This window comes from Chrysemys picta, chromosome 2 (assembly GCF_011386835.1).
Source record: "Chrysemys picta bellii isolate R12L10 chromosome 2, ASM1138683v2, whole genome shotgun sequence".
In the NCBI taxonomy this organism is placed as follows: Eukaryota; Metazoa; Chordata; order Testudines; family Emydidae; genus Chrysemys; species Chrysemys picta.
In genome coordinates this window covers 7,879,237-7,904,677 of record NC_088792.1, presented here as the reverse complement: position 1 = coordinate 7,904,677, position 25,441 = coordinate 7,879,237, and the positions used below count along the sequence as shown (strand labels likewise).

The window sequence follows — 25,441 nt, the reverse complement described above, 5'->3', positions numbered from 1 at the left end:
CGCGCAGAGCCGCCTGGCTGCGCCTCCGCATAGGAGCCGGAGAGGGGACATGCCGCTGCTTCTGGGAGCTGCTTGAGGTAAGAGCCACCCAGAGCCTGCACTCTTGAACCCCTCCCATGCCCCAACCCCCTGCCCCAGTCCTGGTCCCCCTCCCACCCTCCGAACCCCGGGATCCCAGCTGTCACCTCCCACCAAACTGTAACCCTCTGCCCCAGCCTGCAGCCCCCTCCCGTACCCTGAACTCCTCATTTCTGGCCCCACCCCAGAGCCCTCACCCACCCACCCACCCCCCGTGCCTCAACCCCCTGCTCCAACCCTGATTCCCCTCCCGCCCTCTGAACCCCTCGGTCCTAGCCTGGAGCACCCTCTTACACCCCAAATCCCTCATCCCCAGCCCTACCTCAGAGCCCTCACCTCAGCCCCCTGCCCCAGCCTGGAGCCCCCTCCCACACCCTGAACTCCTCGTTCCTGGCCCCACTCCGGAGCCCATACCCCCAGCCACAGCCCTCACCCCATCCCGCACCCCAACCCCAATTCCGTGAGCACTCATGGCCCGCCGTACAATTTCCATACCCAGATGTGGCCCTCGGGCCAAAAAGTTTGCCCACTCCTGCCTTAGCCTACAGGGACATTTAACCTAAACCTTTTATAAACTGAGTTAGAGTGAACAGGATCCACCTGGTCTGACTGCCAGGATGAGTCAGCTAAACAGCTCCGCATCTTGGTGCAAGGTTCTAGAACCTGACACCCATTACACAACACACTTGCTTGTCATGAGCATAAAAGGAATGACTTGACCTTGATCACATCTACACCTGTTGGGCTTTTCTCTGAATCTGGTCAGTAAATAACTGGCAGAAAGTGATTTTTTTCCAGCACTTTTATGTTCTCCATGAAACCGGAGAGGACCAAGAGACTAATACAGCCGTCATTATGATGCCTACAATTTATTCTATACAATAATAAAATTATAATAATCCACACTTAAATTTATCCTGCTGGAATACAAAAGCCAAGCACACCGAGTTGAAAAGATGCCACTCTGGCCCTCAAAGAGCTCAGGACTGGGGGGCAAAGCTGTTAAACAAAATGTGACAGAATGTAGTTGCTGTAGCAGCTTTGCCTTCTGAACACGCCTATGGACTAAAGGCAGGCAACACTAAGGGGCAGAGGTGTGGGGAGAGGCTACGAGGAGGAGACACGAGGGGACCCAACAATGTTCCAATACGTGAGGAGTAGCACAAAACGTTTTAACTGCAGAATTTGGGACTACGGTAATATCACTTGACCTGTGGGTCCAGTGACTACCCAAACTTCACCGGCAATTTATGATGTCAGAATAGCAAGAATCATCATCAATTTTATGGTGCTATCTGTAAGTCCAGCCAGGGACTCTGATTAAATCATGTCCCTGAAGAATGGTTTGTTCATGTCAAAAACTCCACGTTGGAATCGTAACTTTAGTGCACACGTGTTTGGAGGAAAAGGAGAGAGGGAGAGAAGAACACAGCTTCTAAAAATCCACTTGGACCATCTCCTGCTCCTGTAGTCCTCTGCTGCTTTCTTTTGTCCTGTGACCCACCTTGTTCCTCTCTAAATTTCTTTCATTCCCCCAGAATTGTAATGCTCAAATTGTATGAGTTTGTACATTCCACAAGTTCTATAACAGCCACATTGTGTTCCTTACTTATATTACTTCTTGTGAGCAGGGACTGAATAATAGCAATTTAAAGGCTCATGTATTAATTATCTTATTGAAGTCTGATGTATCATAACAAAAATGACAGATCCTCAGGGTTGCAACACAGGCTTAAGGTACTATGGTACTTTATTTGCTGTAAGCAATGAAAGGTTCGGTTATTTACACTGGGTAGCTTCCAAAATCAGATTAATTTAGACAGCAATTTATGCTGTGACACTAATGGCTGGTTTGATTTCAACTGTGATCTGCTTCCCCTTGTGAGAATTTTCAGGAATTCTAATACGAGACAAAAAGTTAACCATCTTCTTGCTTTGAATGTCATCAGTCTGATTCTCCTATGGCCCGCATACTACAACTAGTCACCAGATCTTGTATCTATATCTAAGCACATACTGTACATTCATATACACCCCTGGCATGGACATTCCTACCTGTGGATCTAACCTTGGTTACTCACACTACTAATCACATTTATATCAACGGGCCTATTTGCATAAGGACTACTCACACAGGGCCAGATTCTGACACACTCAAGTTTAGTACCTTACTCCACAGGTAGCCGCACTGAAAACAACGTGAGTAAGGGCACCGGAATCCAGCCCATAGCAGATGTTTGCAAGATGTATGTTTGGAATTGTAACCGTTTGTCCTAGCAGGATTACAATCCTACACACACATCACAGCATCTCCTTTACAACAACTTCAAGTCAGCTACTTTTGGGGCCGAGGCCAAAATAAACAAGAAAATCCAGTAAATATAGGGAGGGTTAGCCAGCAGACCAATCACAAGGCTGAAAACTAGAAGCAATGTCTTCTAGCTAGCTATGCCACCGATTTGCTGTGTGACTTGAACAAGTTGCTAAAACATTTTGTCTCCGTTTCTCCACCTATAAATTGGTGATATTTCTCTACTTCACAAGAGTACTGTGAGGCTTAGAAAGAATTATCTCAAGAAATTTTTTATTTACTATTGTTATATCTAATACATTAGATTTATACCTGAAAGGTTTGAAGAGAGAAAAAACACCAACGTATTTATCGGTTTTTCTAGTTTGTTTACTCTGGGCATGACACCACTTTGTGCTTAGTCAATTTTATTGTTTCCTATGTGTAGGCAGTCATTTTCTTTTGTTTGTGAGGGTCTTTCGCACAGAAAGATGGATGAGAAAAATATTTTTAAAGAACAGTGACGTGTGACTGTAAAACTACAAAAATTAGCAGGGATACCCCAGAGCAGGTGCAGCACCTAACACTAAGGGTTTTGCCAGTACAGTTAAATCAGCAAAACCCTCAAGACGTGGAAGCAGTTCTACCAATATAGAAGTATTTATACTGGTATAGATTAAGTTTGTTTGGGGAACAGACATAACGTATGCTAGTATAAGCACAGTTATAACATTATGTTGGTTCCCTTAAGTTAGTTAAACAAAACAAAAACAATAACACCGCTAACTGACTGGTATAACTTTTAAGTGTAAACCAGGCCTAACTTTTTGAAATTGACTAGATTTCAAATTGACTGCATACCCTTAATTACAGTTTGAACAACAATTTAAAGACAAAGACATGGTTTTACCCTCTGTATTACTATTTATTTAAATGACTGAGACTATTTACCATTCTGGCATTCACCTGCAAGTACTTATTTTAAAAAATTAAAATAAATAAAATAGTTACACAGTACTTAGCTTCTGCCCCCAAAAATATTAACAATCATATCAGAGAGACAAGGTAGGTGAAGTAATATCTTTTAGTAGACCAAAGTCTAGAAGATATAACAATATTAATAAAATATATTACCTCAGCCACCTTGTCTACCACAAATATTAATACACTTCTCACACCTCCGTTAAGTAAGGGGATATCAGCCCCATTTTACAGATGAGGAAACCGAGGTGCAGAACCATTAAGAGACTTGCCCAAGATCACCTGGGAAGTTTGTGGCAGAGCCTGAAAAATAACCAAGGTTTTCCAACTCCCAGCCCTGTGCCCTACCCACTGGAACAAGCTATTTCTCAGTTGTCAGGCCTGGTTAGTAATAATGCATCCTCCTACTGTTTGGTATAGCCCTTCTTCGCATTCTGTCTATAGGAATGTAAGGACAGTTTTGAATAAAGCAACTGACTATAAACTTTTGCCAGATCTCAGACTGGACATGAACCACTTCTAGGGCTTGGGGAAAAGTCCATAAGACCATCCTTCCTCTCACGGTAAACATCCAATAGCTTCCCATTCAAACAACATTTTCTCCCAGATCCTATACATCATTAAACTAAAATATCTGATGCAACCTTAACTATGGTCTTTCAACCGTGCCACCATAACTGGAATAATAAATATTATATATCAAGTTAGTTACCTCTGTCTGCAGATTCAGGATTCTCAGGCAGCCTCAGGGTTGCTAGCTTTGTAAGTTCGTCCTTTGTATTCAAGACAGCAAGTTAGTTTTTGTTATTGTTTGTTTTCTCTATTTCTTAATGCCCAAAACAAAAAACAAATGAACTGTGAAAAGGGCAAAATCCTACTACACCTGATACCAAAAAGAAAAAGTCTAATGATAAATGCTTACTAGTATCTTTATTCTTTAGCTCTTGACATAAGGCAGACACCTGACATACTCCTCTCTCTCTCCAATAGAAGAAAACAATCAGCTACTGGGGATTTACATATGCTATATATTTTTGGGTCATGTGACTTTTGACTCATTGAGGGCTATACATTTTTTACCTTGCTAGTCAGTTTCTCTCTGTGACTGACGACAGAATGCACCAGCAAAGATCTATTACTAATGGTGACTTTGGAAACTGTAATTTTCCACAGCTATTGCATACGCATTTTCCCCATAATATGCTTAATATGAATCATCTTCGTTCGATAGCAGGCTTTGTCGTCTCAGAGGATCCCAACGTGCTTTAGAAATGTAAATGGTATATAAACTAGTGAGTCAGGAATCATTTCATTCAACAATGAAGCCACCAACCGCACAGAATGTGGCCACTATTTAATAGCACACAATATTACATAACAGTTGAAGCCAAGACTTCAAGAAGCCTGATTAGCAAAGGATGACAGACCTGCCCTCCCCCCCGCAAAAAAAAAAAAAGAAAAGAAAAGAAAAGAAGAGAGCAAGGGATGGAATGCTGGAGGGCAAGGAATTAAACATATTTAAACATACTGTTCCAGCCATAAACTGTTTACAGTGGCTATGCCAGTGGTGAGCTGTGATTACTTCTCCTGAAGAGCTAAGAGCCAGCCAGATACTCAACCTGGTAGGACCAGAAGCAGCCAAAACAGAGACTGGAGAAAACAGAGCCCAGACCACCCTTGTCCTGGCACTCCCCTACACCCAGAACTGTGCAGCAGAGACAAACCGCTCCTTGCCGCCCCCACTCTCTCTCTCTCTAGGGGGGCCCTAAGACCCAAGCAATGCCTGCCCTCCCCCAACCATGTGGGTTGCAGAGAGGACTCAGGAGCCAGCCGGAGAAGCAGCCAAAGCAGGGACATTTGGACATTCCTGTCAAAACCATTGACTATTCTGACTTACTCTGCCCTGTACAGAGAGTCTGGTTGCGTTACCTAGGGAGGTGGTGGAGTCTCCTTCCTTGGAGGTTTTTAAGGCCCGGCTTGACAAAGCCCTGGCTGGGATGATTTAGCTGGGAATTGGTCCTGCTTTGAGCAGGGGGTTGGACTAGATGACCTCTTGAGGTCCCTTCCAACTCTGATATTCTATGATTCACCCTCTTTTTCCCTTGCAGGCCTGGTCTACACTGAAGTTGGGACAGCTTAACTCCATCGCTCAGGGCTGTGAAAAATGTCACACTCTGTGCCATGTAGTTAAGCCAACCTAAGCCCCTGTGTAGATACTGTTAGGTCAGGGGTGGGTAACCTACAGCCCGCAGGCCGGATCGGGCCCATTGGTTAATTTCATCCGGCCCAGGGCGCCCTCCTCCCCCCGGTCCCCCAGAATCCAGCTGTGTTTGTTTCTCACACTGTATTTGCTAGTGTCTTGTCACTCTAGTTTTAAATATCCCAAGCAATGGTATTTCTGCTTTTACTCAGGGAGAATATTCCACAGCCTGACACATCCCACTGTTAGGAACCTTTGCTTGGATTCAGAATACGTCCCCCCACCCCACCTCTTTTAATTTCATTACTCCTAGTTATATCCCTGAGTATCAAACTAAATTCCATTCCACCCTCATGTTTTAACCCTTTAAATATCTGTACATCATCATGTCTCTCCCCAATCCTTTAATCACCACTTAATCAAGTCACATCTTTCACTCTTGCAATCTTTCCCGGCCCCCCAATTAGTTTTGTTGTTCTTTTCTGAACTCCTACCAATGTGTCAATATTTTTCTAGGATTGTAGCACCCAGAACTGAATGTGAAATTCCAGATGCAGTTGCACAAGACCTGCGTGTGATCCAGGGGGTAGGATACCAGACTGGGAGCCAAGAGACCTGGATTCTATGTCTGGCTCTGCCACCAATATTACTATGTAGTCTTAGACAGGTCCCTTAACCTCTCTCTGACTCAGTTTCTGCTGAGATGATGAGGGAGAGGTGATGCTCCTTCTTTTGTAAAATGCATTGAGCTCATCACCTGAAAAGCATTATGTAAGTGACAAGTGTTTCTAATTTTTCCCCAGTCTGTGACATCATGCTTCTACACACGCTGTTACATCACACTGTTAACTCCTGCATAGTTTAGCATCCACTTTCCACGTGCCTTCCCCCAGCGTTAGAGCATCCCACTCTTCTTTCTCCCACTGAATGTCTTTCTAGGGAATTCCCCCCCAAAGAATTAGCTGCATTTTCCAAGATGATTAATCTTCAGTTGCCCACTGATATTTCAAACCTCTCTTGGTACCGCTATTTCGCTTCTGGCTTCGCTGATGTTTGAAGCTTCTGCCCAGGTTAGGATCATGGACAGGCTATTCTGAAATGCTTCATACTGTCACCCCCACATCCAGCATTCCCCCTGCCACGCCCCCGGGGCCTTCCACCCCCCGCTGCCCTATGCGGAGGCCCCCCACGCCTAGGGGGGCCTCCACCCCCCGCCACGGCCTCCTGGCCTAAGGGGCCCCCACCCCCCGCAGCGGCCCCCACGCCTGGGGGCCCCCGACACGAAGTGCCCCCCCCCGGCTGCCCGCCAGTGGCCCCAGCAGGGACCTGTGCGCTCCCCTCTGACAAAGCGGCCCGGGGGGGGCGCAAAGCCCATCCCCCACGCCGGGCAGGAACCACTCACCTCCCCCCAGGAGAAGGGGCCGGGTTCTACTCAGCCCAACTACGCCGCTGCTGCCCTCCGCGCCTGCGCCCGCCGCGAACTTTCATTGGCCGAGCCGGCCCCACCCCGTCCTCTCCGATTTCTCTCCCCCCGTGAACGTGCGGCCCCGCGCCCAGGTTCCGGCCTCCCCGAGACCCGCTCGCCAGCGCAGGCGCAGCCCGGGTTCCCCGCCCGAGCCTTCCTTCCCCCTCCCCTTCCCCGCACCTCGCGAGCCGGGTCACGGGTGCGTGCGTCGCCATAATGCGTCCGGGTAGCGGCGAGCCCAGGGTGCGTGACCGGTCGGTCCCCTCCCCCCCCCCCCCCGAGCTGAGACGCCGCATCCCCCTTTCCGGGGCCCCTCACCCCCCCCATAGCGGGGACCCTCATCCCTCCTATAGCGGGGACCCCGCCCCCCATCCCGGAGTCCCTCCTCCCCCCTATAGCGGGGACCCCTCCCCCCCATCCCGGAGCCTCTCCTCCCCCTATAGGGGGGACCCCGTCCCCCATCCCGGGGACCCTCATTCCCCCTATAGGGGGGACCCCGCCCCCCATCCCGGGGACCCTCATCCCCCCAATAGCGGGGACCCCGGACCCCCCCCTTCCGGGGCCCCTCACCCCCCCCCATAGCCGGGAAACCCGCCCCCCCAATCCGGGGCCCCTCATCCCCCCCCATCCCGGGGAACCCGGACCCCCCTTCTGGGCCCCTCACCTCCCCCCCATAGCTGGGATGCTGCATCTCCCATCCCGGGGGCCCTTGCCCCCCCCCATAGCGGGGACCCCGGAGCCCCTCCAACTTTCCCGATAGCAGGAGCCCGGATTCCCCCTCCTCTCCAGGGGCCCTCGCCCCCTGCCCCTGATAGCAGGGGCCTGGATCCTGATCCCCTCCTGGGGACCCTCACTTCCCGACTGCTGGGGTCTCTCTCAGGGTGGGGCTTAGGGGTGAGTTTCAGGCTCTCGGGTTTCCCTTTAGATGCTGGGATTAAGGGGAGTTTGGGGGTATGGGGAGGTGCCTTCCCTGCCCCATCATCTGTCTCCTTTCCCCCAGGCATCGCTGCTATCACTCCCTGTTCCCTCTCAACTACCTCATTATTTTTTAATGATTGGGAGCTGCCTGTCCATCTGCAGCAGACAGAGCGGTGCAGGGCGCCCAGCTTGATTCCTGCAGGGTCTAACCTTATAAAACTATCCTGCTTAGTGTTTTCTTTACAGTCTGATCAGCTTAGAATTGGACACATTTTATTTATTTTTTTGCTGGCAAAAGAAGCTTCGCTTTGTATTCACAGATCTGGGGAGAGAACCCCACTGAAATGAACATGTCTGCTGTTTATTTCTAGAAACAGGCAAGTGGCCGTTCTCTTCTGCGACCCATTGATAATGCCAAGCAAAAGGATGGTAATAATTTAATATGAACATGTAACTAGACTATCTACCATGGACATGAAAGATCTACAAGAATATAGGGTTTGGTTACTGTGATTTGTTTGTAACGTAGCCATTCGATCGAGGTGGCTGTTGAGAATAACTCTCTGCTTCCACATGGCCATAAACATTGAAGAGCACTGAAGGATATTTCTGGCCCTGTATGTTGAAACACAAATGGGAAGAACAAGGCTTTTCTTGCAAGATTTTATCTATATTTTGGAACTGGACTTTTTTTTACTTGTGAGTTAATTTTCATAGATTTGAAAGATCCACTCAGATTAATGTACTGTATAGCTGTTTATTTTAGCCTAACTAAATATTGTCTGATCAGCACCTTCTCAACTAAGTACCAGGAAAGTTATATAGTCTGAATGGACAGAGCAGCATTTGCCTGTTCCACTGCGTTCTTTCGTGATTACAGCAGCGCATCTCATGGTGCAGTCTCCCTGCCCCAAGGACATGTTGACTATATTGAAAAGGTAGAATCGTTTAGTTACTCCGATTTTTTCAGGGACTATCTGATTCCCAACCACCCATGTGTTTTCTCAGCTAAATTCACTGAGGGCTGGGGCAGCAGGAGGAATTGGGTGACTCGGGATGGGAAGCCTAACTTTGATTATCTACTGCAGCATTTTGGTAAGTGATTAAGTTTTTAATATGTCATTTAATATGAATGATACAAGTCAAAGAGTTTTTAATAACAGGGCCTCTGCCAATGACAAATATCCTCTGAGCCTTAAAGGAATCAGCCTCTCAGTTGATACGTTAATTTATAAGAATATATAAAAATGGTGCATCTAGCCCAGTATCCCATCTTCTGAGAGTAGCCGGTGCCAGATGCTTGAGCGGGAATGAACAGAACAAGACAGTTATCGAGTGATCCATCCCCTGTCATCCAGTCCTTGCTTCTGGAAGTCAGAGGTTTAGGGCCATCCAGAGTATGGGGCTTCATCCCTGACCATTTTGTCTAACAGCCAGTGATGGACCTATACTCCATGAATTTATCTAATTCCATTTTGAACCCAGTTTTACAGTTGACTTTCACAGCATCACCTGGCAATGAGTTCCACAGGTTGGCTGTGTTATGTGAAGAAGTACTTCCTTATGTTTGTTTTAAACTTGCGGCCTATTAATTTCATTGGGTGACCCCTGGTTCTTGTATTCTGTGAAGGGGTAAATAACACTTCCCTATTCACAATTTTCTACCCTCGTTTGTACTTTTCCCCCTTCGCCAAGCTTTAATTTAAAAAAATAAATCTGAACTCATTTAGGGCCCTATCATGCAAATTTACACTCCTTCTTAACTTTACACATGTGAATAATCCCAGGTACATGCTCAAGTGTTTATAGGATCTATATTGGGTGGATGGGGAAGGAACAGGCTTTGGCTATTCTGGAAATCTAAGTCTCTCTTTATGCTGTGAGAGATTCAGAGTTTTGGCTACAGCCCATATCCCATCCCCAACGCACTTTGCTTTCATGCATTTTGGGTGGTGTCATTGCTGCATGCCTCATTCAGTTAACACTTCCATAAATTGTGCTATGAATAATGTTGATCTAAGGTTTAGTGGCAATATCAGGAAAGCGAGACTGGCTAGAGACCATGTCTGCATAAGTGTTTGTACAGCACCTAGCACAATGGGGCCCAGATACTAGATGCTAACATATTATAAATATGGAAGGATTACAGTTTTGGCACCAGTTATTCTGCTTCCCAATTGGCTCAAAAGGTTTATATTTCAGGGAAGGCTGTAGTACCTGTTGCCAACTGTGATGTCAAGGAATACAATTCTAATCCAAAGGAACAGATCCCTCTCAAGGAGTACATAAGTTATTGGAAAGAATACATTAAAAAAAACTACCATTCACCCCGGGGGTGCCTCTACCTCAAAGATTGGCACTTGTACAGGTAAGAGAGCACTTTGGAATCCTCAGCATGCTGTAATACAGCAGTGAACTGCTGCTAAACCGTGACACTGATCTTTCATTACCTGATGGTTTCACTGAAGGCACCTATCCACTGAAATACTTTTCTTTTACTGTACTGATCTAAATGTGCCACACACCAAAGAGTTCTTAAACATTTTCATAGTGTTGGCTCTAGGGCTGAAAGTAACTTAAGGGAAAGTAACAGAGGGAGGCCGGGGTCCTGAGCAAGGTGTGTGTGTGGTGGGGGCTCAACCAGAAGGGGCAGGGCCACAGGCGGAAAGGGTGGGGCTGGACCAGACTCCCCTAGCCAGCCCTTCAGCATGGCACGGCGGCGATTTAAAGAGCCCGGGGCTCCCGGCCGCCTCTGCTAGCGCTACCCCAGGGCTCCGGAGGTGATTAGTGGTAGCGGCGGCCGGGAGCCCCGGGGCTCTGGCGGTGATTTAAAGGACCAGGGGCTCCAGCCGCTGCCGGGAGCCCCAGGACCTTTTAAATTGCTGGGCCCCCGGGAAGCTGCCGATGCGGTCGGCTGTATACTTATCGGTAAACCGGCCCGGCTTACTTTCACCTCTGGTTGGCTTTTGCTTTGGCCTTTCGTTAGTAAGGTAAAAATCTTACCATTTTTAATTGTGTTTAATGCAATAAGCACTCTTTCCATTTTTAAATCAAAGTAAATCGTGAGGACTTTTTGCCCTTCATTTAATCTTCCCGTCCCATCTGCTCTGTTCCTATCTCCCCATACACAAGTTTCCCTGCTCCTTCTCTGCCCCGTGCATGCTGCCTGGAGGCATCCTCCCCTTCTTGTCCTGCCCAGCCGTCTAGTGCTCCTCTCTTCCTTGAATGGCTGCTGCTCGGGGCTGGCAGCTCCGCTGCTGATTCAAGTTTGCTACGAGTGAGTTCTGATTCTCCCTCTGTGTGGCAGTGACTTCTCACGGGGGCATCTAGACAGGGCCCTCTTCGCATATGTCTGTTTATTCAGACATCTAGACGTTACTTTGCCATGGAGCGCCTGGATGCCTGTGGAAGCAGCTGGAAATGAGGCGGCATCATAACCTCGGCCAAGCCTCCACACGCCACAGTTGGAGAACCCCTGCCAAACGCCATTGAAAAGCCTACGATCCCGCTTTGGCTTTTTTGAATGCGTTAACCAAGTGGGACGACTGACTGGTTGTGCAGATTTCTTACTGGAGTGGACTTAGTGTTTACTAAGAGGGATTTAGTTAACTCTCACAACTCTCCTGTGAGGTAGCAAAACACAATTGCACCCATTTTGCTGCACCTAAGGCTAGATTCATGAGGGGGACTTAAGCATAACAGCCCCTTTTAGATGCCTACATCCAACATTTAGATGCTGTTGGCATTCACAAAATCACTGCTGAGCTGTCACCTAACCCTGGAGGTACCTAAAGTTCCCTGAGATCCCACCCTACTCAGCATTTCCTACTGGCTAGCTTACGTGGCTCCCTGCTCAGCATGCCGACTTTGAAAATCCCTTTTTTTGGGTGCCTGACTCTTCCCAGGCATTGTATAGGGCTCCTGGACACCTGACGCAGGGTTGTGAATTCCACCAGGCGGCCTAAAAGTCAGGTGTTGCAAAGTCTTGTGAATCTAGCTCCAGGAGGGTTGGACTAGATGACCTCCTGAGGTCCCTTCCAATCCTGATATTCTATGATTCTAAGTCACTTGTAGCAGATGACATAGCAAGGCAGTAATGGCCTCAATGAGACACGGCTCCAGCCACCTGACCAGTCTCTGCTGCTGAGCTTTGGGAAACCGAGATGATGAATGAATGTTTCTTTTCCCTGAAGCCTTTTTGCAATGCTTTGTCTTTTTAAGGGCTTTCCCAGAGCAAGATGTTTATACAACCCCCATCTATTTCACTTCTGACTGGCTGAATGAATACTGGGATGCCAAAGGCCTGGATGATTATCGATTTGTCTACATGGGACCTAAGGGTTCATGGTAAAGTAACTTCGATTTTTTTTAAATTCCGATGCACTGTTTTAAACAGTCATTAGCATTACAGTCCTACTCCAAGCTGTGAGTCGGGACCTGGTCCCTATTGTGCTGGCTGCCACACAAGTATAACATAAGGCAGCCCTTTTCCCCCAAGGCACGTGCAGTCTAAATAGGGACAACATGTGACCGAGAGGTATAGATCACAACAGGGGACGGGGGTGAGAGAAGGCGGCAGTGGGGACAGTCATAGGAATGCTAAGGCTGCACATATTACCTAAGTGTATATAGTAAATATGGCGAGATGACATTGCTTGATGGCACCGTTCTGTCCAACATCTCTCGCGATGACTCTAGTCATAAAACCCCCAGAGTGAGCTGGGAAAGGGGAGCAGCCTGGCCAGTACGGGTCCCCATCCTGTATCCTTAATAGGAAGAATCTGGGGAGATTCGCCTGAGTGTGGGCTGCGGAATCGGATCTAAAGGTTGCAAGGTCAGGTTTTTAAGGTCAGGCTTGACAAAGCCCTGGCTGGGATGATTTAGTTGGGGATTGGTCCTGCTTTGAGTAGAGGGTTGGACTAGATGCCTCCTGAAGTCCCTTCCAAGCCTGATATTCTATGATTCTATGAACCAAGGCTCATAAGGGATATACAGAGGTTAGAACTAGTCACTCACGTTAGGTTCTCTGGCTCAGTGTATCCCGGGAGAAGAAAACAGGAGGGAGAACTTGGTATTACTTAGAACTTGGGCATAACTGTGTTTGTATAGCGCCTATCACAATGGGGTGCTGTTCCATGACTGGGGGTTCTAGGCACTACAGTAATACAGACAATTAATAATAATTGAACTCAGTTTTAATGAAAGCACAGTGTGTAAGCATCACTGGAGCGCCTTCATGTAGAGTACAGTACTGAAGGATTCAGAGTAGCAGCCGAAGAAGTGGGCTGTAGTCCACGAAAGCTTATGCTCTAATAAATTTGTTAGTCTCTAAGGTGCCACAAGTCCTCTTAGTACTGAAGGAATCCTTCAAACCTGCAGTGCCAGCTGCAGCCTCACGGGGGTGCTGACTAGTTAAGTGAGCACTTCTCAGATGGAAATCACTAAGGCCTGGTCTACACTAGTCTGTTATTTTGGAATTAGCCGAGTTAATTCGAAAAAAAAAAAAAAAAAAAAGATTCCGTCCACACGACCAAACCGGTTTTTTCGATTTAAAGGGCTCTTTAATCCAATTTCTGTACTCCACCTTGGCAAGTGGAGTAGCGCTTAAATCGAGATCGCAATCCCGGGTTAAAGGTATTGTGGACGCAATTCAACGTTATTGGCCTCCGGGAGCTATCCCAGAATGCTCCCTTGTGACCGTTCTGGACAGCACTCTCAACTCCAATGCACTAGCCAGGTGGGCAGGAAAAGCCCCGGGAACTTTTGAATTTCATTTCTTGTTTGGTCACCATCAGCACAGTCCACCATCACAGGCAACCATGCAGAGTCCACCATCACAGGAGATCACGCAGTCCCAGATTCGCAGACGAGCTCCAGCATGGTCCGAACGGGAGGTACTGCATCTCATCGCATGTTGGGGAGATGAGTCTGTTATGGCAGAACTACCTTCCAAAATAAAGGAATGCAAATACGTACGCTAAAGTCTCCAGGGCCATGATGGAAAGAAGCTACTCCAGGGACACAGAGCAGTGTCGTACAGAAATCAAGGAGCTCAGGCAAGCGTACCAAAATCCAGGGGGGCAAATGGGCACTCTGGGTCACAGCCCCATACATTCCACTTCTACTGTAAGCTGCATGCAGTTATGGGGGGTGATGCCACCACTACCCCACCACTGTCCCTGGACACCTGCAAGGGGGGAGTTGCACGGAGCGAGGAGGAAGAGTCATTGGAGGCTGAAGAGGAGGAGGACAGTGCACAGGTGGCAAGTGGGGAATCCGTTCCCCCCCCCCAGCCAGGAACTATTCTTAACGCTGGAGCCAATAGCCTCCCCCCACTCCCAAGGCGAGATCCCGGACCATGACCCTGGAGAAGGTACTTCTGGTGAGTGAGAGCCTGATCAGAGCCACGCGGTGAGGGGCGGGAGAAACCCAGCTGCTCTGGGCTGTTGGCATTTAGTTTAAAGGGCTCATCCCTGCTCAGAGCCTCATCGGAGCCACGCGGTGGGGGTGAGGGGGTGTTGTGTGAAGCGATCATCCCAGAGAGCCCGCAGGCCCTCCTTTTATATGACAAACCCACCAGGCATTGCTTGCTATGGGGAAGGGGGCCCAGCAGTTTGAAAGCATTGAAATGAATGTAGAAGAAGCAAAACCCCGCGTACCCCTAGGCTGCCTGCAAGCTGAATTCTGTTGCCTGGCCGTGTGTGATGACTTACTCACCTCAAAGTGTCCCCTTTGTTCTCTGAAATGTATCTTTTAAAATACTACCCTCCCTTTTTCTCCTCCCGCAGGTGCAAATGTTTCAAAGTGGCCACTATCTACTCCATCCCAGAGGCTGGTCCAGATTAGAAGGTGGAAAAAACAAACGCAGGACGACATGTTCGCTGAGCTCATGCAGTCCTCCCCCACTGATAGGGCCCAGCTGAATGCGTGGAGGCAAACAATCGCGGAGTCCCATAAAGCATTACAGGAACACGAAGAGAGGAGAGACACACGTGATGAGAGCAGGCAGGACGCTATGGTCAAGCTCATGGGGGAGCAAACTGACATGCTCCGCTATATGATGGATCTAATGCGGGAAAGGCAGCAAGACCACAGACTGCCGCTGCAGCCCCTGTATAACCACCCTCCCTCCTCCCCAAGTTCCATAGCCTCCTCACCCAGACGCCCAAGAACACGATGGGGGAGGCTACGGGGACCCACACACTCAACCGCAGAGGATCGCCCAAGCAGCAGAAAACTGGCATATGCGAACTTTTGATTTGGTTTCTGGACTTGTCCTTCCCTCCTCCTCCACCTTCCTAACCCAATACTCCCTTCTCCCCCTCCCCCGGTCTATCTTCGGTTTTCTCTCAATGTGTTGTGCAACAAATAATAAAGAACAGGTTTTAAACAATTTTGACTTTATTTCCTTTCATATATATAGGGGGCAGGTAACGTCAAGAGAAACAAAAACAACTGTCACACCGTACCCTGCCCAGTCATGAAACTGGCTTTCAAAGCTTCTCTGATGCACAGCGCGCCCTGCTGCGCTCTTCTAATCGCCCTGTTGTCTGGCTGTGCGAAATTGGCCACCAGGCGAGTTGCCTCAACCTCCCACCCCGCCATAAATGTCTCCCCCTTATTCTCACAGATATTGTGGAGCACACAACAAGCAGCAATTACAATTGGAATATTGGTTGTGCTGAGACCTAACCGAGTCAGTAAACTGCGCCAGCGCGCTTTCAAATGTCCAAAAGCACATTCTACTGCCATTCTGCACTTGCTCAGCCTATAGTTGAACTGCTCCTTACTACTGTCCAGGGTGCCTGTGTACGGCTTCATGAGCCATGACATTAAGGGGTAGGCTGGGACCCCGAGGATAACTATTGGCATTTCAACATCCCCAGCAGTAATTTTCTGGTCTGGGAAGTAAGTCCTTTCCTGCAGCTGTTCAAACAGACCAGAGTTCCTGAAGATGTAAGCGTCATGCACCTTTCCCGGCCATCCCACGTTGATGTTGGTGAAACGTCCCTTGTGATCCACCAGTGGTTGCAGCACCATGGAAAAGTACCCCTTGCGGTTTACGTACTGGCTGCCCCGGTGTGCCGCAGTTAGGGAACCCTAGCACATTAAAGCCATCCACAATGGTCTGCACACTTCCCAAAGTCACTACCCTTGATAGCAGCTGGTCAGTGATTGTGTTGGCTACTTGCAGCACAGCAGCCCCCACAGTAGATTTGCCCACTCCAAACTGATTCCCGACTGACCGGTAGCTGTCGGGCGTTACAAGCTTCCACAGTGCTATGGCCAGTTGCTTCTCAACTGTGAGGGCTGCTCTCATTTTTGTGTCTTTGCGCTTCAGGGCAGGGGACAGCAATCACAAAGTTCCATGAAAGTGGCCCTATGCATACAAAAGTTTTGCAGCCACTGGGAATCATCCCAGACCTGCAACACTATGCAGTCCCACCAGTCTGTGCTTATTTCCCGGGCCCAGAATCGGCGTTCCACGGTATGAACCTGGCCCAATGCCACCATGATCTCCCAATCGCCACATGCCGTGCTTCTAGGAACATCTGTGTGTATGTCCTCATCAGTATAGTAATCGCACTGTTGTCGCTTCCTCGCCCGGTTTTGCAGGTACTGCACATACTGCTGGATAATGCACGAGGTATTTACAATGGTCAAAACTGCAGCGGAGATCTGAGCGGGCTCCATGCTTGCCACGCTATGGCGCCTGCACGGGTAATCCTGGAAAAAGGGCGCGAAACGTAGGAGACCTGTTCGGTTCAAGATGGCCGATAAAAGGCGGGAAATGGTTGTCTTCTGTAGCTTTCACGGAGTCGGGAAGCTCACTAGAGCTGCAAGAGTGGGAGAGCAGAGTTTGCAGCGGAAGTGGGAGCAGAGTTTGCGGCAGAAGCTGTGCGGTTCAGGTCACAATGGCCGAAAAACGGCGGGGAATTGTTGCCTTCTGTAGCTTGCACGTGAGCCCAGGACAGACAACATGGAAAAATTAGCTAGCGATGCAAGAGCAGGAGAGCAGAGTTTGCGGCGGAAGCTGTGCTGCTCGGTTCACGGTAGCCAAAAAAAGGCGGGAAATGGTTAGATAAAAGAGTAGATAGAAAGACGAGAGGACATGCGAGGTGGATTCATAGTACCAGGAGACAGGCGGTGCACCGTCTGCTGGCAGTATGGCGTCTGTTGTAGCTTTCACGGAGGGAGGAGTGAGTGACGGCACACACCCAGAAACGCCCGCGAGAATGTTTTTGCCGCATCATGCACTGGGAGCTTAACCCACAATTCCAATGGGCGGTGGGGACTGTGAGAACTGTGGGATAGCTTCCCACAGTGCACCTCTCCGACATTCATTGCTAGCCTAGGTATTGTGGACGCACTCCGCCGAATTCACGCACTTTAGTGGGGGAACACAACACCGAATGTATAAAATCACTTCCGAAAATTCGAATAGAATAAGTTCGAATTAATTTCGTACTGTAGACGTACCCTAAGACTCAGAGCCACAAAGGTTTTTAGGCTCCTAACTTCCATTGAAATCAGTGGGAGTCTTTGTGGATCTGGGCCTGAGTCTAAAACGTTGCCATTCGTTGGCGATAAACCTGCCCTTTCAGTCTTAGCTTCAGCCCAAACTGCAGAATCTGCTGCCTTTGAAGTGTGAGGTTCAAAGTGAAAACTAATACTTTAGCAGAGAAAAGTGTGGCAAGGGGATGTTGCTGACCTTTTCTAACCCCCCCCCCTCCCCATTTACTAGTAGGGTGCTTTCTTGGCCCTTGACACATGACAATTGAAAACAGACTGACGGCCACATTCTCGCTTCAGCTATGCCTGCACAGCTCAAATTGATTTGTGGAAATATCCAAAGCTAGAATAGAATATACCCATAATCTTAACTTTACTTGATTTGTGCTTGTTTGCATTGTATTTGCCTTTTGTGTCACACATGCTTAAACCTTTGACTTGGCCCATAGGACTCCTTTTCACGCCGACGTCTTCCGCTCCTACAGCTGGTCTGCCAATATCTGCGGGAAAAAGAAATGGCTGCTCTATCCCCCCAGGCAGGAGGAGTACCTCAGAGATCGCCATGGTAACTTGCCCTTCGATGTCACTGCGCCTGGTCTTCAGGACAGCAGCGTTTACCCACGCTATGCCCAAAGCTGCCCCCCTGTTGAAATCATCCAGGAAGCAGGGGAGATAGTCTTCATCCCTAGCGGATGGCACCATCAGGTGTACAACCTGGTAAGATAATTGACAACTTAGGTTTAGGTCAGTTAACTTCCTGAAAACCATCTGAAGAGTTGCCCTAATTAGCCAGAGCTGCCTCTTTGCAAGTGACAATTGCAATCTATGGGAAATACACTCTCAGAACAGCAGCGTGTGACCCCAAGTGTTATAGGGTTAGCCTTTTACCCGAAGCAGCTGGTCTGCTGAAAAGTGACTCGTGTAACACTAACAAAAGGGATTCTAACCTAAACAGACCAATTTCTAGATGTAGCCACAAGATCTGGGGGCGGGATAGCTCAGTAGTTTGAGCATTGGCTTGTTAAACCCAGGGTTATGAGTTCAGTCCTTGAGGGGGCCACTTAGGGATCTGGGGCAAAATCAGTACTTGGTCCTGCTAGTAAAGGCAGAGGGCTGGACTTGATGATCTTTCAGGGTCCCTTCTAGTTCTATGAGATAGATATATCTCCATATATATCATCAATATACTTACACGCTAGAAGCAAGAGGAAAACCAAGGACAGGGTGGGCCCATTACTGAATGAGGAGGGAAAGACAACAGAAAATGCAGCAGTGGCCAATGTGTTAAATGCCATTTTTGTTTCAGTTTTCACCAAAAGAATTAGCAGCGATCGGATGACTAACACATTTCTATGAGTCCTTAGCAAATCAAAAGGTTTTGTGTAAGGAGTAAAGTTCTGCTGAGTCTTTAGCTAATTCTAGAGCAGGAAAGAAACCAGTTTACAATTTCTCACTGGGTTCCCATACTGTCCTGTCACAGTTTGCATTTCTCAGCCTGGTCACTGCCGGGAAGAAACTCCGAAGTTGGACCCAGGAGGCCTAGTTTGGGTTTTGCAAAATCTTGGCCTTTTGATTTTGCAAAATCAAGGCATATGGGGTATATTAGATCCCTCTTCTGTTTAATCCACATCACCAAAACTTCAGCAGTTCTCCTAAAAATGTAATTCTGGGTTTGGCCCATCTTTAGACATTATAGCTTCTGCTGAGACAAAACATAAGGAGCGATAAGGGAAAGCCAGGCTAAATGTTTGGTAGCAGCAGAGAGAGACAAAGGCCCAGATCCTCAAAGGTATTGATTTCAGTGGAAGTTAGGAGCTTAAATCTCTTTGAGGATCTGGATCAAAGTTCATAAGAAGACGCTTAGATAGGGCTCTGCGCTCAGATCCCTTGTGCCCATGAGGATCCACTTGCAGGAGAGAAGCCCTGGAGGATAATTTTGAATGGGATCCTGACCTAAATTGGGAGGGATTTGGGTTTTGGTTTTTTTGGATAGTGGGGGAAAGTAACAGTATATCTGGGTGATGTTTGGTTTTAAATGCATGTCACAGTTGGGGGTTTGGTGCACATCAGAATCTATAGGCAGGTGCCTTTGGGGTTAGAGTCAGTCCAATCATTTCTGTGCTATATGCACTGTTTTTATGTTTGCACTGAGCAAGATAAAACAATGTCCCAAATGATCAGTCTCTGCGGTAACTATATTGAAGTAATGGCAGGGAGTAACCCTGTCCCGTTTTTAGACATAGCAAAAGGTGCTTCTTACCACTTGATCATTTAGAACACTAAGCAAAATAGATAATTCTCACTGATATCCTGCACTGGCTGGGAAAGGATTGGATGACCTAGGGGGATCTCAAACATCCGACTTACGCTGCTACATACAGTGTGTCCTTCAGTATCAACACTTCAGCTAATTAAAGCCTCTTCATTAAAAGTGTGGGTTGCAGTAGGGCACAGTACTGGTTGTAGATGTGGGCACAACTGCCAAGTGTCAGTGAGAAGGACTGAGTATGGGGGAAGCATAGGAAGCAGGGTGTGATTAGCAAGGGAGTTAAAAAGAGGTGGACATTGAAGATAGTTGAGGCCCAGAGAGGCCTTTCCATTCATTGAGGATCAGGGATTTACTCTTGTTGGCACCAACTTTGTGGAAATCAGTAATGGGGTCAGAGACATCACACCACATGCTCTCCTAAGCTAAGATGAATAACCAGTTAGACTCTGTGGTTTCTTCCAGGAGGATACAATTTCCATCAACCACAACTGGGTGAATGGCTGCAACGTGGCTATCATGTGGAGCTTCTTGCAGGATGAATTAGCAGCCGTCCAACGGGAAATCAGCGAATGGAGAGACACTATGGAGGACTGGCACCTACAATGCCAGGTATAACACCCTGTCAGTTAAGTGATGCAAACTCCACTTTCCTTGGGCTATTGTAGCTCCTATGTAGTGCATTTCAGTGATACTGGACACCAAACTGATCCGTATTGAGAGGTCATGCTTTATTACAGGCTGGGAAATGAACAGTCCAATTTGTTAGGTGATAGATTATCCCTTAAGTCTCTCACTATCTCACTGATGCAACACTCAGTGTATATGCCACTGCTTGTACTTATTTGTTGCCTCAGGCAGGTCCTAAGAACATAAGAATGGCCATACTGGGTCAGACCAAAGGTCCATCTTGCCCAGTATCCTGTCCTCCAACAGTGGCCAATGCCAGGCACCCCAGAGGGAATGAACAGAACAGGGAATCATCAAGTGATCCTTCTTGTTGCCCATTCCGAGCTTCTGGCAAACAGAGGCTATGGACACCATCCCTGCCCATCCTGGCTAATAGCCATTGATGGAACTGTCCTCCATGAATGTATCTAATTCTTTTTTGAACTCTGTTAAAGTCTTGGCCTTCACAACATCCGCTGGCAAAGAGTTCTACAGGTTGTGTATTGTATGAAGAAATACTTCCTTTTGTTTGTTTTAAACCTGCTGCCTATTAATTTCATTTGGTGACCCCCTAGATCTTGTGTTATGAGAAGGCATAAGTAACACTTCCTTATTTACTTTCTCCGCACCAGTGATGATTTTATAGATCTCCGTCATATCCCCCCTTAGTCGTCTCTTTTCCAAGCTGAAAAGCCCCAGTCTTATTAATCTCTCTTCATCTGGAAACTGTTCCAAACTCCTCATAATTTTTGTTGCCCTTTTCAAAACTTTTTCCAATTCCAATATATCTTTTTTGAGATGGGGTGACCACATCTGCACGCAGTATTCCATTGTAGATGTACCCTCAGGATTCTGGTACTGATGTGATACAAATATATTAAATAATAATAATAGGATTGGGGTGAAGGTACATTTATATTACTCCTGCTTTTATTTTTTTCCTTGTTCCTTATGTGGCAGCACTCTTAGTTCTCCAAAGGCAGGACTTTGCCATTACTTGCACAACTGTAATTTGCTTGGCAACACCCTTTGCCTCTTGGTAACATGATTCCTGGTGTTTGAACCCACATCAACATCTGGTGTCCTACGCACTACCCAGGATAGATGGAATATCCTTCAGCTAAAGAAATACCTTATTTCCATAAAGTTTTATAAGAGAAGTATCTTAATTATTCCATAATGAAAGACGTGTTATGAGAACAGGGCGGTAAATTGTGATTGTTTTCTAGGTCCATTTTCGGAAAGCAGCAGGCATATGACTGTGAAACCGTTATTTAGTTAGTAGTCTTTTTATATGTTGTATGATTTAAAAATATTGGGGACGTTGAAATGTCAATAGAAATTCATTATTGATTACCTCACTAATCTGCAAGTGCTAAAGGCTAAAAGCAAGCCTGTGTGTCCCTTGTTTCTAAAATAAATAGTTATCAGGCTGTAAAAATAAAACCTTTAATATTCCCTCACGTTCTTGCTGATAATTGAACAACAGGGCCTCCAGTCTGACTATGATTCTACGTGTAGAACGTGTGACTGAAGAAAGTCGGTTTGTTAATCTGCACCCATTAAGTCAATTTCTAGACCTTTCAATTAGTGCTTAAGTTAGCTATTTGTTTCATAGGAGATGCTGGGTATAGTATTTCCCTGTATGAGATCTCTCTCTTCTGGAAATAGTAAAATCCTGTCTTATTGAGCTGGGGAAACCCCAGCCACTAGAACTGGTCAGATAAAAGTTTACTGGAAACTCTGGGGATACTGGGAAGAGTTTTGTCGGGACTAGCGACATTTCCTGTCAATTAACAAATTTTACTGTAATTAGGCATCGGGAAATAACAGCCAGGAGTCACACTCTGAGAAGAGTTTTCAGCTACTTACTTGCTTGAGAAGGCAGCTGCCTTTAACTCTCTTACTAGTGCAGTAAATAAGGAGTCAAGGTTTAATGTCGTTTTTTTCTCCCTTAGGTAATCATGAAATCTTGCACAGGCATAAACTATAAGGAGTTCTACAACTTCCTTAAGGTAATCGCGGAGAACAGGATTTCTGTCTTAAACCACGTCCTAGATGAAGAAGCTTCAGCCAAGAACACTCACAGGGCTGCCACCTCCGCTCTGGGCATGCTCCATGCGGTGTTTGATTTAAAAAGGGCCGTGCAAGTGTTAACATCCTTAAATGCTAACGAGGATTTCAAGAAACTGAACCCTAAATCACTGTCCCCACCTCCAGAGGCATTACTACACCACCTGAAAGCTGCAATAGACACAGCACTGTTATAGTTCCATATTTATTCAAGTATTTGTACCTATTGCAATATAGCTGCATGTAGACAAATCATAAGAAGTCTCCATATTTCCCCCCGTTAGAGTTTAAGCACAATGAGCCTTAATGTGGATGGGGAGGCCGTGGATATAGAATCAAGAGAAAAAGCATGTTAGGAAAATGAGTACACTACATTAAATGGCCTGTTTATATTGAAACCACTCTAAAAAGGGAAGACGTCTTCAGCAGAATCAGAGATTAGATTCATTCCATGTAGCAGGAATGCAAGCAGCTAAACTCACCATAGCAGGAAGAAGTTATGGTCCTAAGAATCAGCCACGTAGGAAATTCAGCCATTGGAATGGTCTAGAACCAAAAGGATGAACTTTTGAGATGTATCCTCTCAATTCTACACACCAAAGCATCTATATTTCAGCAAGTTCACCTCTCTGTACTGAGATCACCTAGAGACTGAACTAAAAGAGTTTTAGAAAGGCAAAAACATGGAAGTCTGTATGTAGCCTTAGACTGTGTGTTAATGAAAGGAAGAGTATTAACATGCTGTGTGGTGACATAGCACAACCTATGAACTTAAGGGTAATACACATTGAAAAGGACTGCAAGGGAAGTGGCCTCACAAGCGTTTTCAGTTAAACTATAAAAAACACTCCCATTGTTGTTAGGGGTTTGCAGTTAGTTTCCTTCTAAACAGGGGCTGTGAAAAGTTTAATTCTAGCCAACAGTGCTTCCATTAAGATTATAGTTGAAGGTTTTTAAGCACTGAGCTGAAACTTAATCAGTCGTTGACCTCTGAGGTGACCAGTATGGGTGACCACTTAAAGTTGCTGTTTTTAATATTGCACATTAAAATGTTTAAAAATGTCAGGGAACATCTCATTCTTTCAAAGGTTAAACTACCCTTCAGAATTAGTATGTTAAACATGTCTTGCGTGTGCTATTTAGGAATAGATGTTCTAGACTGCCACTGGGAAACTATACTCAATTATATCATCTTCCATGCGAAGCTCTGAACATTTCTGGAAGAATCAGACTTTTCTTTCTTGGCTATGAAAACTGACTGGAAATTGCACAGGCTCAAGAAAGGGTTCCGGGAGCCTCTCTTTGGATTGGAAAGTTGCCACTTTCGAGCAATTATGAAAGGAGAACAATTCACAGCTGGCACTGAACAAGTTTTCCTTTGTCATACAGCCAATGGCAACTGTTTCTGCCCTTCATAGCTCCTTCAGTGGGCTGAGGATTGAATGGGATCTCAGTCACAGTGGTGGAATTCCATTGACTTCAGTGAAGTCATGCCTGATTTACACTAGCATGTGAGCAAATTTTAGTCCATTAAGCACCCAGTCGTGCAACATACCAATTACTACCTTAGCTACCCAGCATTTCCAGCTCCCATTGAGTGCAGTGATCCAAGGTATATATTTGCCAAGTACCTTAGAAAGTAATGCTTCACCTTGCTCCTACAGTCTTCATCTTTGACTACGTTGTTCTTCTGTTCTCTAGAAGTTCTTATACCACACTCACAGTAGTATTCAATAAGCAACATGACTAAACCCAGCTAGATTCATTTGCTATGGCTTAGGGGTGTATTTACCATGTGGGTTTTCTTTACCATGCTTGTGGGAATTAAGCATTCCAGGGAAGACTGTTCACAATCGGACTTGTCAGCTGAGCACACAGGGTGGTTCTAACCACCGGAACCACAAATTCACCCCGGGATCTCTGCTGGCTCCTGCCACGGGGCCTCCAGAGAGGAAGGAAGTTTTGTTGGTGCATAATTGGGTGTTAGCTGTGTGACATCACCAGTTTGTGAGGCACGCAAACAATCTCTTGAGGCCCATGCCAGCCCTCACTTTGCTTTGCAGCTTAATAGGGGCAGCCCGGTCCCCTTGAAGCATGCCCTGGCACCAGCTGTGCACAGAAATACCGGCTTTGCTGCCCCCAAGGAGACCGTATGTACACGAACTTGTTTGATTCAACTGAGGATCAGCTGTATAAACACGCCAGCACTCAGCTGTTTACAGCGCAAACACATTTATCAAAGGTAACAAGTTGAGTGTAAGGATAATGGAAACAGGTTACTAAACTAAATCAACACATGCTTGCTAGAGACTAAACTTAACGTGCGAACCAGCTGCTGAAACACAGTCTAGTCTTGCCTTCTTGCAGTGTTTCCAACCCAGAAATATAATCGCACTTCCTGACATGCAGGATAAAGAGGTGTCTTCCCCTTATGTTCCCCAATGTCAGTTTGTTCCCAGTCAAGATGGCACCCTGTGGTTTATTTCCTGGTGTGCTGACTTCACACCTTCCTGTTGACTTTTATATGCAAACAGGTTTCAGAGTAGCAGCCGTGTTAGTCTGTATCCACAAAAAGAACAGGAGTACTTGTGGCACCTTGGAGACAGGGCTTCCATTGTGTTGGCTCACAATGCTTAGTTCACCTGCTTGTCACGGTTCACAGGGCAATATATGTCCTTTGCTGCCAGAAACCTGTCAATCCTGCCTTGATTCAAATTTTTAGGAACATATTTGCAGTATCTCACGCATGGTATCTGTACATATATTTCACAGTCATAGTAATGACAAGAGTGACCCCGGCTTTTATTGAAAACCTCTCATGACATTCTTTATGGCTAATTCCCATGAAAGCAGTGTGCTAGGTGTGAGTTTGTCAGGCTTGTTAGGAGTTGCTATTACAGCACAATGAACCTGGTGGGATTGAGGTGTTCTTAGGATCTCGGTCTCCCATCCGGCACAGAGATTCTGCAATTGACAGCCTGATGAGTG

At 46.8% G+C, this 25,441-nt stretch overlaps 2 protein-coding genes and 1 long non-coding RNA gene across 17 annotated transcripts in view; 2 read left to right on the top strand and 1 right to left on the bottom strand.

Moving 5' to 3' along the window:
* The window catches only part of SNAP47 (synaptosome associated protein 47), a 68,558-nt gene extending 61,395 nt beyond the window's left edge, over positions 1 to 7,163 (bottom strand). For 2 of the 15 annotated variants that reach the window (XM_065582555.1, XM_065582558.1), the window contains exon 1: positions 6,952 to 7,075. Coding sequence is in view for 4 of the 15 variants with exons in the window: in XM_042860365.2 (XP_042716299.2) it covers positions 4,062 to 4,122; positions 4,878 to 4,889 (73 nt within the window). In the remaining 11 variants the exon portion in view is untranslated. Of the gene's footprint in view, positions 1 to 4,061; positions 4,123 to 4,271; positions 4,824 to 4,877; positions 5,169 to 6,951 lie in introns of those variants that run through there. The other 13 variants (XM_065582554.1, XM_065582549.1, XM_065582557.1 and 10 more) reach the window with 13 other exon arrangements.
* Positions 7,164 to 8,621: 1,458 nt separating this feature from the next.
* On the top strand, positions 8,622 to 23,518 carry JMJD4 (jumonji domain containing 4). The gene is made up of 6 exons (XM_008170705.4): positions 8,622 to 9,027; positions 10,135 to 10,300; positions 12,154 to 12,279; positions 17,895 to 18,162; positions 20,177 to 20,323; positions 22,339 to 23,518. The coding sequence occupies exons 1-6, from the start codon at positions 8,763 to 8,765 to the stop codon at positions 22,648 to 22,650; spliced, it is 1,284 nt and encodes a 427-aa protein (XP_008168927.1). The 5' UTR covers positions 8,622 to 8,762; the 3' UTR covers positions 22,651 to 23,518.
* LOC135981233 (uncharacterized) lies at positions 13,728 to 15,325 on the top strand. Its single transcript, XR_010598163.1, has 2 exons — positions 13,728 to 14,314; positions 14,721 to 15,325. It is a non-coding gene; the product is annotated as an uncharacterized LOC135981233 (long non-coding RNA).
* Positions 23,519 to 25,441: the final 1,923 nt, after the last annotated feature.

What these genes read in the sequence shown, in the direction of transcription:
- JMJD4 (XM_008170705.4), top strand. Translation starts at nt 8,763, where the DNA reads ATGGACAGAGCAGCATTTGCCTGTTCCACTGCGTTCTTTCGTGATTAC. An exon ending in TTATCTACTGCAGCATTTTG is followed by an intron (nt 9,028 to 10,134) that starts GTAAGTGATTAA and finishes TTTATATTTCAG; the next exon opens with GGAAGGCTGTAGTACCTGTT. An exon ending in ATGGGACCTAAGGGTTCATG is followed by an intron (nt 12,280 to 17,894) that starts GTAAAGTAACTT and finishes CTTGGCCCATAG; the next exon opens with GACTCCTTTTCACGCCGACG.